Source organism: Corvus cornix, chromosome 12, assembly GCF_000738735.6.
Source record: "Corvus cornix cornix isolate S_Up_H32 chromosome 12, ASM73873v5, whole genome shotgun sequence".
NCBI lineage: Eukaryota > Metazoa > Chordata > Aves > Passeriformes > Corvidae > Corvus > Corvus cornix.
In genome coordinates this window covers 19,494,687-19,510,388 of record NC_046342.1, presented here as the reverse complement: position 1 = coordinate 19,510,388, position 15,702 = coordinate 19,494,687, and the positions used below count along the sequence as shown (strand labels likewise).

The window sequence follows — 15,702 nt, the reverse complement described above, 5'->3', positions numbered from 1 at the left end:
CCTTCTTGTCCCTCAGCAGATTCATCTCCAGCTGAGGCTTTCCTGACACCTTCACCATGTGTTCAACTCTAGGCACATGAAGAGATCCATGAAAACCCAGGAGAACTTGGTCACTGGAAAGTTAAGCTTGAGGAACCAAAGTCCCAATGCCCTCTTCATTTTCCTACATGGTTTTTCTTTCTTTCCCTCCCCTCTCAAAAGCAAATCAGCAACTTTACAGTACAACACTTGCTTGCTTTCAACATATGCTCTTTAAAAACCCCAAGAAGTGTTGATCCCACCACCTTTTATGCACCTTTCAAAGACCACTGGATAACTGGACTTCCTCATATCAGTCCAGCAAGGTGTAAGTACTTTTTTTTGGATTAACTTCAAGAGCAAAGAGAATAATTGGTCACATAATCCATTTAAAGAGGCCTGGGATTAGGGATAATGGTGTGGCAGCAGTGAACGCACAAGGCACCCTGAGCACACCTGCCCGGAGCCAGGCGGTACCTGCAAATCCCGGTTGTGGTTTTCGCAGAGCAGCTGCAGGAAGCGCAGGATGGGCTGCATGATGGAGATGACAGCACTCATCTCCAGCTCGTCTTTGCTCTTGTCTGCCGCAGCCTGGGCTCCCTCTCCCGCCGAGTAGTGCTCCTCGGGGTCGGCCTCCCTGCGGTACGTGTTGTACGCCTTCCGCGTGGCCACAGACGCCTCCAGCAGCTGGTCCCGCACCTCCTCCGTGATCTGGGTCATGGGCTCCCTCACTACAACACACAAGGCCACATCTCCCTTAGGGAAGCTGGCTAAAGGGGGCCAGGAGATCTGTTCACACGTGCCCACGGCAGCTTCACCCGCAGGCCCAGCTGCTGAGCAGCAGCTCCCTGGTGAGTACGTTTAGTGTAGGTGAGGGGCTCGTGTCACACTCTGCACCTTGTACACCAGCCACAGCAGGGTTATAAATTTGGGGATTAATTGGTTAGGGCACACACATCTAGCACTAGCCAGAGTTATGGTAAAAGGACCTGCTTCAGAACAAAATTAGGATTTCTTCACTTATTGTTAGAGAAGGCGCTGACCACAACCCACAGTCCAGGGTCGTTACTACGGATCAGATTTGGCCAGCTTGTCACGAGACAAGGCAGCAGACTCTCAGCTCAGAAAGACTTTTCCTCATTTCAATAGCACAACCTCACAAATAGTTGAAGAGGGGATGAAGCTCTTGAAATCCCGAGCCAGGGCACCACTGATCTCTGAACTTTGCTCTGTGGGATCAGAGATCAGAGCATTATTGCATCAGTTGAAACGAGTTCAAAACACACTGTACTCCCCTGTCAGTTCAGAAAGGGAACGACTGAGGATTACCTCTTTTCCTGTTGGGAACATCTCTGTCTGAGTCTTCATCTTTCTTTTTGTTTCCTAAGTCACTGGTGTTGACTGTGACAGTTGCCTTGATTTCCTGCTGTGCCACTTTCATGCGATCATAAAAAACCTTAAAGAACTTCTCGGATTTCTTATCTTCCGTCAGCCGGCAGAAGAAGGAATGCTACAAGAGAAAAGGAAGAGCATCTGTAGCTCCACACACAGGTCTGAACCCAGACAATTCCACCTTTCTGCACCGTGTGGTATCCTGCAGGACCAGGAGCTTCATTAGTCGTCAGCAAATTGAAACTCACAGCAACGGAAACTTGTAGTTTATTGTAAGGCAGCCCCAGTGTCTCAGCTTTGTTAAACCCCTCATTAACAGCTTCAAATACAGATTTAAAGAGAAGTGAGGGCAATAAATCACACCAGCCTGATACACTTGGGCAGCACACCTCACTTTCAACAAGGGAGATAAGGTAAGTACCATGAATTAAGGAGAAGGGAATTCCCTATAATTTGATTCTCAGTTCAGAAACAAAAGGGTATGAGCAAATTACAGAGGAGGAAGAATCGTCCTGCCTTCCCACCCTCAGATCCAAGGGACTGTGACTCAACACACAACAGCCAATGTTAATCACAGTCCAAAAACGTACAAAACAGGGTGATGCCGTGAGGGACATCTCCTGCTGAGCTTCCCCTGCCTGCAGCAGGCTCCTTAAAACTCCTTTTAGTTCCCACTCCAATATATCTTTAAGTTACAGAAAAACTCAAAGCACTACTTTTAAGAAGGTTTATTACTCTTCTTCTGCACATATGTGCATAGAGACAGAAAGTTCTCCCTAAAATCGAGGAGAATACAAATCATGTACAGGTCAAGAAGGAGCCAACACAGTGAGTGATCAGACAACTCTTGATGAAACCAATATGCTGTTACATAAATCAGGACCAGAGCTTAAACACGACTGAAGGATGAACTTGTAAGTGGGTCACCTTATGCAGAGCATTATGAAATTAGTTAGCATTCTGCAGCGGCTCGCCAGCCAACAGCTTTACATGATGAATAGGAATGAAGCCTGATTTATTGAAAAAACAAATTAAAATGGGAATAGCAATATATCCTGCCCGCTCTGCTGTGGAGCACACAGGGCCGTGGCTGCTGCTGCCTTTGATCACTCCCCAGCAGCTGCACCGAGAACACACGGAGTGACTTTGAACACTCCCAGAGTTGTGTCTTTGATTACAGGCAGAGCAGGAGTGTGGCTATTTAAAGAACGTGGTCAATATTCACGAGATATCCCTCCCACCACTGCAGCACCTCCCACCTGCCCTCGGCACCTCAGGTAAACTCCTAGATTCTGTTTACTGCTAGTGATTGAGAGAGAGGAGAGAAAGGAGAACAACCCAGGACAGACATCCCAAATCCACAAAGACAGTCACAGCAGTACCCCCTCCTGAGACCCACCCACAGAGTGCAGCAAAGCAGAGGTGCCAGAGCACTGCAGGACATGCCCTCTGCCCAGTGCTGGGCCTGTGATGTGCCACCTGGTGATCTGGGTGCCCAATTCATTTATTAGTATTGGTACAGTAAAAATAAAATATCTAATCCAAGCCTTTATACCGACAATTTGAGTGTTTTCTCATAATGTGTTCCCATGGCTCTAAACTGAAAGAGGGCTGATTTAGATTAGATATATTCAAGAAATCCTTCCTGGTGAGGAGGGTGAGGCTAACCAACAACCAAACCCCTCAATAACTGGGTGGTTGAGGCAGCCAAGCCTGAACTAACTCTGTTACTTGGTGGCTACACAGACAGAGAGAAGAAGAGTTTGGATCTGAGGAGCATCTTGCAAATTTCACCCTACCAAGATTACAAATAGTAACAACAACAAAAACAACAATTTACAGATAGACCAGCAGAAGCCACGGGCTCCAGAAAGGCCAAGCACTTTCTGAAAAATCCCACGATTTGCACATCAGGCAGCGATGGCCGTGACCTGGCTGCCACATGTCCAGAGCCCAGACAGAAGGAGTTTCCCTGTGATGAAGCCGTGCTGAAGGAAAAGCCTTTTTTTAATGAACCACACTAAAGAAATACCTTTTATGAGAGTAATTACTGCTTGCTGACAGACTTGATTTTTGTCGTCTTTTCAAGCTTCTTAACTGAGTTTCCACTGCGCTTCAGAGAAAAAAAAACCCAAATGAAAGGAGCATTTCCAGTAAAGCTTTTTGTGCATGCTGTGCATACACTGAAGGGGTGTCACCAAATGATTGTTTCAGTTTAGGTCAGGATGCCTAACACCTTCACACATATGAATCAACCACATGCCAGCTCCCAAGATACTGTATTTTAAGAGGTGTGATCTTGCAAGTTGCGCTTGAGCAGGTAACGGGTGGTGATAATTATGACAGAAATCCTAAAATTTTATTTACAGATATAGCCTCAAAGAAGAAAGTGGAGAAATCTCCCTTTTTAAAACGGAAATCGAGTGGCCATTTTAGAGCACCGTCTGCTGGGGTCCTGGCTTGTGTACAGACACCATGGAACCACAGGCTGCTGAAAGAGCAAGTGTGGAGGAACAGCCAACCTCCACACTCCTGTGGGATTTTGAGGAAGAGAGCTTTAAACATAGCCCTGACACTGCAGCATCTGACACCAGCCATCCCTGAGGATCCAGTCACCATCACACTGGGGCTTGGGAGCTCCTAAAAACCTACTGCAGGGCAGGGAACTGTGTCCCATAACAAACCAGTACAGGCTGTGCCTGGCTGTCCCAGCATGGAAAAGCTGTCTGAGAGGTAGTGGAGATACAGCTCCATCTGGTACTGGAGACACGGGCAGTGAAGGCAAGAGAGAGATTTGTGACAAGGACATGGAGGGACAGGACAAGGGGAATGGCTTCCCACTGCCAGAGGGCAGGGATAGATGAGATTTTGGGAAAGAATTGTTCCCTGGGAGGGTGGGGAGGCCTTGGCACAGGGTGCCCAGAGCAGCTGGGGCTGCCCCTGGATCCCTGGCAGTGTCCCAGGCCAGGCTGGACACTGGGGCTTGCAGCAGCCTGGGACAGTGGAAGGTGTCCCTGCCCATGGCAAGGGGTTGGAAGTAGATGATATTTAAGGTTCCTTCCAGCCCAAATCATTCTGGCACTCTTACAGAGTGCTAAACTCATGCAATATGAAACTGCACTTTATTTCAACCCTGCATTGTTAATGTCTTTTAAGTCATTGCCCCTGGACAGGAGCCACGGCAGGGCCACAGCAGCTCGTGAGGTCTGCCCCATGCTCTCAGGCTCAGCAAAGAGCTTTAGGAGTGCCCACAGCTCAGGGAAGCCCAGCAGATCTCCAGAGCACAGCAACCTCCCGAGCAAATGAACCGCGGCCGCTCTGAGGCGACAGCGCCCGAGATAATGGGATGGTAATTAATTAATTACACAGCCACAGAAGGAAACCCGGACCCACCCCACGTGACAAGCACGAGTGGCTGACAGGATAGATCCTCACTCACCGTGAGCAAGGACACCGCCACAGAGCTCTCCAGCACTTCTGAGGAGGGAGCAACCACCACCTGCACACATTCATTGCTTCAAGGGGATGGAAGGAGAATCCAGCACAGGCACCACGTCTGCAAAGCAGCCACACCACTGCTCCTCCTGACATCCAATTAAAGTACCACAGAGCAGATCAACTCCTAACACCAGATACCAGCAAACTTGTGGAGTAACTTCTTCCTTTCCCACTCCATCACCCAACTCTGCTCCTAAAGAATTCCAGCCAGAAGCCTCATGCACAGCAGGACATCCCCCTTACACCTCTGCCCCTCCAGTGGATCCCCCCTGGGCCAAAGGAGCTCGGTACATAAATACCATCATCACCTATGACTCTATCTCCTGCTCCACACAACACATGCAGAAGCAAAGCTGCAAACCCAGAGATGGATTTCTCTGGAGAAGAAATTGAAGGCCAAGTTTCTATTGCAGCACCTTGACCAGCTACAGCCTGGCCCACCCTGGAGCACCAGCAGCCCCTCGAGCTCCCTCACCAACTCAGCCTGTGTTCCACGGGTTTTTTTGAGAAAAGAATCCTGTCTTTCTTGAGAAAGCGTCAGAGATGATGAACTGTGTCTGTCTGTGGTCTATTCCAGTGGTTAAAAACTGTTAGAAACATGTGGTTAAGCTCTTTTTTACGTCACTAACTTCCAGTCACTCATATTTTTTTAAGTTTGTGTCTCTTCTGTAGTTATTCCCAGGAACTTGGACTCCCCTTCTGACTATTTACATACTCTGTGAAATGTTTACCTAACGTTCCGTGCTAAACTGAAAATACCATTTTTGCTTGCTGGCTTTTTATTCAGCATTAATATCATCTTCTGTGGTGGGTATTTTTTGGCATGTTCTTAAATATTGCAAATCATTAACAAGCTGGATTGTAGAACCACATTAAAAAAAAATAAATCAGCAAAGAACAGGCACATTTCCTGGCATTAGCACTTAATTCTGAGACCTTTGACATATGTAATATACATAATTTCTAATGATGAGTGGAAGAGAAGCTCAGCTAACTCCCCAGCAGTTCAGGGGGGCGGGATTATGGAGGCAGGATAACCACAGGGGAGGGACAAATGCTCCTTAACGTGTCTCTCATACCAGCAGTTGGTAACAAATTGGATTTTAGCCAGCAGAACTGACATCTGTCCTTCGGAGAGTAAAACCGTAAAGCACAGCAGTCTGGTACCTTTGTGCAAGGTGTACAGAGGACAGACCCAGGTAAGTAATCCACTATAAATGTAACTAATCCACAGTAAATTTAATGATGAGTGAGCTTGTGCCCAGTGTAGGATTGTTAAATGGGAAAAGAAACCAGGCAGCAGCTGAAGGCAGCTGATTTCTAGCTCTTGCCTCTGAAAGCCTCGCCAGTTTGGCTGGTGTGTGCTGTCCCCTTTACTGGGAACACCTTTCCCTACCCTGTTACCTGGCTCTGCCCCGAAGTCCCGGCTGTTTTGCCAGCCAAGAAAAGGAGCAACAGTTGGATTGTGTCTCATGGAACAGCTTGACTTTCCACCCCAGACTAGTTCTGGGCTGGGCTGTCTGATCCTGTGAGGAACAGCACCAAAACCCAGCAGCGAGCCCTGGGTTTCAGCAGGCTCTGCACAGCCGTGTTTGCTCCCCACGAGGGCTGGCCTGGCCTGGGGCTGCCTTGGCTGCAGGAGCCACTCCGAGGTTGCCGTCAGCCCACAGAGCTCGGAGCAGTCCCGGGGCCGCACCCTCCCAGAGCTGTTTCATCAGCTACGAAGCCCTGCCAGACCATCCCAACACATCCCAAAGAATTCCCCAGCAAAACAAGCTTTTGATTACCAAGAAATCAGGGAAAGCAAAGCCCCAGCAAACACCTCACCAATTAAAGCAAACTGCTGTCGTCTCCTTCCCCATTTCTCTAATGCCAGCGCACAGAAAACACCCCGTGAACTTGGCGAGCCAGGGACATTTCAGAGAGGAAAGTCCCTCCAGAAAGAGGAGAAAGCTCAGCAATCTGGCTTAAACTCAGGACATTTTATTCCAACACTAGAGAGAAATCACTGCAGGGACCTCAGCTCGCTCGGGTTATCCGGCCAGCACGAACTAATGCAAAACTTGTGTGCTACTTCATCTCTGCAGGAAGAGTTTGCCACCCCCAGACGAGTTCTTAGAGCTGGACTACTTCAAACAAGCCACATTTTAAGGGGAACTGCACTAACACAAGCACTGAATTAAGCTCAAATGCCAGCCTTCTACATTCTGCCTAAACATACTGCGAGGGCTTCTGCTGCAGAAAATTCCAACCCAACTTTGCTTTCAGTCCCTCCTCATTTATTTATTTTAAATATCGCTAATCCCTCTCTCTCTCGAAATCTCTCTTACGTCCTGGCTCGCTGGAGATCCATCACTTTGGGCACGAGTGATGGATATCATTAGTCTTGCATAGCTTAAGGAAATGGCAGCTGAAATATTTCACACTGAACATACTTCACAGTTTGAAATAAACCCATAAGGAAAATCTGCCAGAACACCTCAATTGCCTGGTTTTTTTGCAAACTGTAAAATAAACTTTGTCCTGAAAGCAGAAGGAGGACTTCCCAGCTCTATTTTCCACAAATAAGACAAACTCTCCCTGCCATGGGCATCCACTCGGCATCCTGCACAGCTCTGCTCCTTGTTGGGGGTTCTGCCCACCTTAGGGGGGAATGTTTTCTGGGGGTGATGAGTGTACAGATCCTGACCTGTGGAAATGCTTGTGTGTCCCAACCAGCTTTAAATGAGACCAGCAGCACAACCACACCAGGAAGAGCCCTCGTATCCTACCTGTTCTCTTTCTGCAACACCCAAAAATCTTGATGCAACTCAAAGTCATTTCACAGAGGAAAGCAAGAACAAACCTCACAGAGATACAGTTCCCTCACACCCTTCCAGAGCCAATGTGAGCCCTTGGAAATATGAGGTGACACTGGTGGTGAGGGCACAGTGGGGGAACCACAAGTATAAATGTGACTGTGGGGTCTGGGCTCACAGATGGCCTGGGGAGCATGGGAGACTCAGGGTCTGCCTTGCTGTCAGCACAGAGCTGATTTGGGTTCCTCCTGCATCCCTGTGGGAACACACAGTGCTGGGTCACTCAGCTCAGCCATGGCAGGAGCATGGATCCCATTCCCCATGGCAGGAGCACGGATCCCACTTCCCCACCGAACCGGCGAGCGCTGCGTAGGTGTGAGAAACAAGGAAGTCTGCAGACTCCCCAAAAGAAAAAAATAAAAGTGTAAGATCTTCTTGAGAGACAGAGGAATTAAAGAAAACCATAGCAACAAGTCAGTCCACCTACCCAAACCACCCACCCACCACCAGTTTCATTTGCTGACGCACTTCAAAAACAAGCTGGCTCCTACCCGCTCTGGAAGGTGAGCAAGCCCTGAGAGCTCATTAAATTCCCTTCTCAGCTACTCTTGTGTGCCTGCAGCTAGTGAGCAAGTGGGATATAAATAGAAGTTATATAACAGCGCTTTGTTGATTCCTGTGCTTACCAAAAAAAAAGGCAGCATGACCTTGTTTTGCTGAATAGCTTTGCCTCTGCCTGCTCGGGGAGGACTTTAATCCTGCTAGGGATCGTCTTGAAAGTTTATGTTGGACGTGGATCCCGTGGAGAGGAATTGGGAGAATTACTGATTTATCTCCCTTCTCCTTGCAGGACCAGGATCCCAGTGGAATGCTGAGAGGATTGCCACAGAGGAAGTGGTACCCAAGCGTGAACAACACAAGGCCACCACGACACAGCTGAACCCTGAGGCAGCGCCTCTTCTCCTTTTTTTCCACCTACACTGCTCAACCGCACAGACGGGCACCTCAAAACCCAGTGGAAGACTTCCCTTTGGGAAAAAAGACTGGAAGATGTTCTGCTGCAGGAATACTGATGGCCCAAACACACCTCAGAAAGCAGCAGGAGCTGCAGCTCAAGTGGAAAGTCGAGGTGGTATCGTTACCATCTCACCTCATCCACCCTCAATCTCACCCGTGCATTCCAGTGCCCTGAAAGAAAATGGAATCTCCCCTGCAGGAAGGATTGCTCACAGTGCATTATCAGAGGAGCTGGACTGTTCTGAGCATGATGGTATCCAACAGCTGTGGGACACTGAGACTTCACTGTGCTAAATACATTAAAATATACTCCAAGGAGATGGGTGTGCTCCTACAGGCTTGGCAGCCCAGTCTCCTCACAGGCTGTGAGGACAGAGCATCAGGACAGAGGTTTCTTCATGGCTACTGCAGGCCCTGTACTTTCCTTGGAAGGCAGCTGCACTATCAAGGAGGTCAGGATTTGCACAAAGTTTCCTTTCGGAGAGGGCTCTTTCACAAAAGGACAAGATCTCTGCCCACGGTTGGTGATGCAGGTCCTTATCAACGTTTTTTTTTTTAATGTGATGTTCGTAACATACTCAGAATGTAAAAAAAAAACCCCATATGGTGTATTTTACCTTGAGGAAAAACACATTAAAACAGTGAAAGACACAGGTGATTGTTTAACACATTCCAAGAGCTTGCTTGGCTGTGCTTTCGTTTCCTAAACAGGCATCACTAAAACAACGAAAAAAAAAAGATATAACATCCTGTATCACAGAATTCTGCCTGTCAGAAACAAAAAAATTTAAGACTTCTTTTATCAATGATCAGAAGTTCTCAAGTGCTATTTACAGAAGTTTAGTGACCCAATGACATTCTTACCTCTGAAGCCTTTGCTTTATATACAATTGTCTGTGCTCACTGATATCTGTGACTGCTGCAAATCTTGAAAGAAATAAATCTGATTTAAAAACTCCAAACCACAAATTAAAGCACTATTGTGTCACTAAGCCTACATTTTATCCCACCAGTACTCCTGTAACGTTTTGCAGAGTTTTCCCCTCATTTTGCAGGGCAGGTGCAGCCACATAAAAAAAGAAACAAAGTGTTCCTGCAACCAAACAGGACATTTTGGCCACAGTACTTCACAGCCAATGCTACAATGAGCTCAAGGACATAAACTTGTCTTGAAGTCTCTGCTCTCTCCAACCCAAGGGCTCCAGTGGCTGGTACCCCCCAGTGGGCTTCCCTGGGTCTCCTGAGTGCCAAAACCACAAAGAACTGGATAGCTCTGCATTCAATTCCTTTTGTGCACCAATCCTGCAATTATGAAATAACTATCAATCATCCCTGGACAGTCCGAGGCACAGAAAAGGAGACCACAATTCACCCTGGTGGGGTTTCCTCACTGGTGGCAAAACACGAGGAAAAATGTTGAGAAATGTCAACTGAGTCTGAGTGCGGAGCAAGACCAGGTTGGGATGGGAGAGTTGTGTGAGTCCAGGCCAGAATTTCCTACCAAACCTGACGGATGAGGAGGTGGCTTCTGGGATTTCTGTGTCCATGGCACCTCTTCCACAGGCAGCATGGCCACAGCCCCCAGCCCCACAGAACACTCAAGGGAAGGCACACAGATCCTCTGGGGAGGCTCAACCAACAGCTCTGGAAGTTCAAACAGCTCAAAGCCACAAGCTTTTTGCACAGTCACATCTCAAAGGAGCCTCACATGCTCACGGTGAGCTCCAACCCACCATTCCATACAACATGGATTCACTCTTGCCATGCTGTGATGGAGGCACAACTCTCCAGCTCACCACTTGTCTCAAATCAGGGTGGCCCCTGGTCCTCATCTCACACCCAGCTGCTGGGGAGAGGGGGCTATGAAGCACATCCTATCATCATCCTCTGTGCAAGAGCAGCAACTCTGCTCAGATGCCTTAAAGCCAGGAGCAAATCCCACTTCTTTCCTGAAAAATAATCACCCTTTCCTTGTGTGCCAACTCCCATCACCCCACCCTCTGTGTTTGCAGCCCACCTTGGGGGACAACAATGGACAAAGGGGAACAAAGGCACCACCAGTCTCCGAAGTGGCAGACGTGCATTGTGTCACCTTGGGGCAGCACTTAAAAACTGCCTGAAACAACCAATGTCGTCAACCTCATTTTACCTTCCCCTGCTGAAAGCGCCAACATGTGCGTGTGGGTAATTTGTCACGCAAGCTGACTTTTGAGAAGATCCCTAATTAAAGGAGCAGAGTCTCCATGGAGAGGTGTTATGTAAGGGACTTTACTTGCCATTAACTTCCACCGACCAAGAAAACCCGAAACACAGCGGAGGTGAGGCAGAGTAGCGGCACATGGAATTTTTACTGAGCAGACAAGAGACGAGCGTTGCAGGACGAGTCCTCAGCAATTTCCTGCACTGTCACTCATGTGCCAAGGTTGCTGCACCAGAGGAAAGCCTGGCCGTGCTGCCACACGTGTGGGAGGGGATGGAGCGTTCATCCCTTCCCAAGGAGACGCAGCTCCGAGTGCCCATGAGCACCAGCACCCACCAGAGCATTCCTTGCTCTGGGGAAGGGAGCCCAAGGCAGCACCAGGACAGCAGCCAGGCACTGGCACCCGGGGAGCAGGGCAGGCTCAGCCCTCATCCTCCGGAGCAGAGCTTGGGGCAGCCCTGGGGCTGCTCAGAACCACTGAGCCAGCGCTCCCCTGGGGGATGCTCAGGGTTATATAAATTAATAAAGGGGTTGATGTAATTTGCAGCTCAGTGAGTTGCAGCATTTATCAAGTTAATTTGTTGTATGGTGCTGACCCCGTGGTTCCACCTCTGCTTCTGTCTCCGTGCAAACGAGGGCAGGCCTCCCACTGAAACCCAGGGCTCCCGCTGAGCCGGAGTGACGAGCTGAGCTCACCAGGCACAGCCACCACAAGATCACCACCATCCTGCTACCAAAGAACCTGACAGTGCTTCTAAGTTAATTCCAAAAGCTAAACCCCAGAAAGTTTCTACCTGGAGAGCTGGAAGTGGGCAAAGACCTTCCCAGAAGAGCTCATTTGCCACATTCACATTCACCCCTGCAGCAGAACGTGGAGCAGCGTGGGATTCACTGTGCCACACATCACCAGCTCAGCCTCCTTCCTGAGGTGAACCAGGAGCGTTTTCTCTTGTCCTGCTTCTCCCCCACATTAATTTTCTTAACAATAAAAAACCCCTCCTGCCAATTACAATAAGGAACCTTTCGAGATTTGCTTTTCTGCTGGAGTTGGCAACCACCTACTTTGCCTACCCTTAATACTGGCCCTGCCTGCACCTAATGAAACAGCAACACCTATTCCAGTTATCCCTTCCCAGCATCATGGGGATCTGTTCTCCCACGGAAGCTCATGGGAGTTACCCGGGAACTCCCATTATTAACCGTATTACAATCAACATGTGCAAGTTCCTGTGTGTTGGTACAAACCTTCTGCTTCACTTCAGGCTGAATCAATTTCCCTTGTGAAAACCTGGAGTTAAGAAAATGCCATGCAGGGGTGACACGTTTCTGGCTTTGCTGCCAAAGAGCCTTTTTTACATAACCTGTCCCTATCCCACCACTTTCCTATTCTCAAAGGCCTGCAGACAGAGGCAATTGAAGTTCAGCAGAAATTATTCAAACTGAGCACAGAACAAACTTGTTTGGGACACTATCAATCAAAAGCTGCTTAAAATAACCAAAAAATTTGTGAAATGAAGATAAACTCTGTTAGACCTCAAAGACAAAGCTGGCTGGTTTGGCTAGGTCATCTTTCCCAATGACAAATGCATCTAATGCAAAATGAACACAGTCATTAGTCCAGAGACTGAGGATGACTCTTCCACTGGCATTTGCTGGAAACTGCAGAAGAACTGCAGAAAAGCCACTCTGAGGTTGCAGAGATTGCCAAGCCCTACCTACCCACTCTGCAAAACTTACCAAAAGAACACAGATTACAGAAAGACTGGGATAAAACACAAGGAAAGTATTGGGTTCATTTTCCTAAGTGCATCTAGTTTCCACAAGCAGCCAAATTTTGCAGAGTGTTTTGTAAAAATGAATTCCTGCTAAGGGGAGACCATCACTTTGCTGCACTCAGTAAATCTTCACTGTGTCATAGCCAAAGGCTGCTATACAAAACCCATCAGCTTTGCAGATTATCAAGTACCCACACAGCTCTCCTGAACAGCTGGGCTGCACCCAGGGCCCTCTGCATTTTGAGCCATTCTTCCTACATGGAGACAGCAAAGCTTGATTACATGAGTTCACTGTCTCAGGATACCAGTTTAACTTGGCCATCACACCACTCAGCAACTACCCTGGGAGATACAGCCCTGAACTGATTTTACTGAAGAGCAAGCCTCCACCTTCGCTTTGATTCCCAGCGTGGAGCCAGCTGTTCTCCCAGAAGTTAAACTTTGTGGCTGGTGTTTTCCCCATTGGAGTTCCACTGACTTGGCTCTCTAAAGCCCTACTGAAGCTCAGAGTGCTGAGGACGTGCTGTTCCCGACTGCCACTGCCAGTGTCCCACGGGCCCCCATGTGCTGGAGCCGCTGCAAGGCACCAGAAATCCCTCTCCCTACCACCAGATTAACCTACGTGGAGGAAAGCCACAGACCATGTCTGAGCACTGATTATGCTCCTTTTTTGCCACGAAGTCCATGGAGTGTTCTAGCATGGAATATCCACATCCCAACGACTCCATGGGATATTTTCAATAACATCCCATTCGAGCTTTGCATGCATGAGTAAGAGCTGCTGGGTGTGTCTGAGCCCTCAGAGCTCACAGCTGTAGGCATCACAAGTCGTTTGGTCCCGAAAACATTCTGTACTTAAAAGCAGCCCACACTCCAGCAGAGCCCCCTCCCAGCCCATCCCGCCGGAGCACGCAGACGCACCCGGGGACTGCTGGCTGCCTGGAGTCTACAGACACCTGCCAAGGACTTATTCCTGAGTGGGAAAGGGTAGAAAATAACCACTCTGGGTTGTGGAAGCACATCTGTAGAGGCTGGAGTGCAGCAGGACCTGGCAGGAGTGCATGGCGCAGGGTGGAAGCACCACTGCCCTGAGAGCCATCATTGCTGACCGCAGGGCTGTTCCACAGCCGCCCAGCTCCCGGTTTCAGACAGCAAATGAAAATGAAACTATCTCCCTTTTGGGCAAAGAAGGTGTCTTTGGAGATGGACTGCAGATTTTCCTGTTGATTTTCACTGGGTGAGCTAAGGAATCTGCTTCCAGCATGGATTTGTGCACAGTGGGAAGTGACTTTGCTCAATCCTTTAGCACTGGGGTCCAGCACAAGCAAAGGATCTCTCCCCATCAGGCTGGTGCTGAGTTTGTTTTTCCTTCCAGCATGACAGTGCAAGGTTACCTGAGGCTCCCCGAGAGCTGTAAAGATGAAAGCTCAGCTTCCTCTACATTAGAGAAGAGCAGGAAATTTAAAGGCGTGACTGTCCCCCAGGAATGTTAATCCTGTCACTGCAGTTTAAGGTGACACAGGATTTTCAGCACTCAATTTCCGCTTTGTCTTTTGCACAGAAGTTTCATTCCAGAGCTTATACACAGGGGAATAAGGAGGGTACTGACTACAGAGACAGACTGAAGGAGCCCAGAGACATTGCCTGTCCTCTCAAGGGAAGCTTGCATCGACACAGGAGGTGCTGCTGTAGGGATCTACTGTGTGCTTTAACCACAACAGTCAGTTATAACTGGCCAGGACTCAGCCCCACAGACAGATTGCAAACACAACACGTGCAGAGCCAAAAGAATAAGATATCACATACTCAATCATCTTTGTATGCAAGTTTTGCTGGAATAAGGTTTTACTTTCCATTTGGAAGAATGTAAGAGCTCGTTGGTGTGTGTTCATTAATCCACACCAGGGACAATTTTCATTTAGGAGAATCTAATCCTTACTGAAAACATGGAAAGGAAGAACAGTGAGACTGCAGGAGAGCAGTGGTGGTCTGGAGTTTACCATACACTTATTTCAAATTCCAGTCTGAAATTTAACAGCTCATTGTAAAAGTCCCTGAGCACACTGCAGTTGCTTAAGTTATTTGTAACAGCAGTCAGTAACTTACCTACAAATCTGTTTTATTATACATTCCTCTATATTGCCCTGGGAAAACACCTCAATTACCCAGTGCCCATGCAAACATTTAATAAGTTCACTTTTGCATGGCAGACACTAATATTTCCCTTAATTACAGGTCAAAGATCATTCAGTCATTTCCCCTCCCACCTCCTTAACCCTCTAAAATTTCCTGGATTTCATAAAAACATTTCCCTTCCCGACACGGTTCAGTCACAAGACAGAGTTTTCCATTTCCCTACCTGTATCGTGGTGTTCCCACCTTCCAGCAGGGCAATGGCCAGCAGGATGCTCTCGTGGAAGACTCTGTCACTGGTGGCATTCATGATGAGATCTATGACCAGGTTGGAAGCACCTTCTTTATCCAGGTGACACTGGACATCTGCCAGGCTCATCTCCCCTCGGCTCATCGAGCTCGACCCGGAGCTTCCTCCTATAAAGGTGATCATGAGAAACAGGTTGGCACTGACCCCAGGGGGATGGCAAAGCCAGGCTGGACAGGGCTTGGAGCAACCTGGGATAGAGGAAGGCATCCCTGGCTCATGGCAGGGGTTAGAACAGGATGAGTTTTAAGGTTTCTTCCAACCCAACCCATTCTGCGATTCCATTAGTGACTTTTCTAGCAACGGCCTCAAATTACATAAACTTCACTGTATAGCTGACTTCAAATGGAATTTTTGCCCATCCTACCAAACAAACTCTCAGCAATACCACAAAATGCTTTTGTTCCAGACACAGTTAGTAATCTGACATCCTTACGGGCACATTTCTTAGACGTTATTGCAAACATTAAATTGATCGGTATTTCTAAGTACATTTATTCAAAGCAACGCCACAAACGTCAAGCCAACCCAAGGCAGTCACTGGAAAGTACAAAGAGCTCTGTC

General features: G+C 48.2%; 1 protein-coding gene across 11 annotated transcripts in view; it reads right to left on the bottom strand.

The window, feature by feature from the left end:
• Positions 1-15,702, bottom strand: part of ITPR1 (inositol 1,4,5-trisphosphate receptor type 1) — a 160,309-nt gene that overhangs the window by 39,953 nt on the left and 104,654 nt on the right. For all 11 annotated transcript variants that reach the window (XM_039559038.1, XM_039559036.1, XM_039559037.1 and 8 more), the window contains 3 exons: positions 15,058-15,248; positions 1,348-1,528; positions 496-749 (listed from right to left, as the gene is read on the bottom strand). In XM_039559038.1, the coding sequence (XP_039414972.1) occupies positions 496-749; positions 1,348-1,528; positions 15,058-15,248 (626 nt within the window). The remainder of the gene's footprint in view (positions 1-495; positions 750-1,347; positions 1,529-15,057; positions 15,249-15,702) is intronic.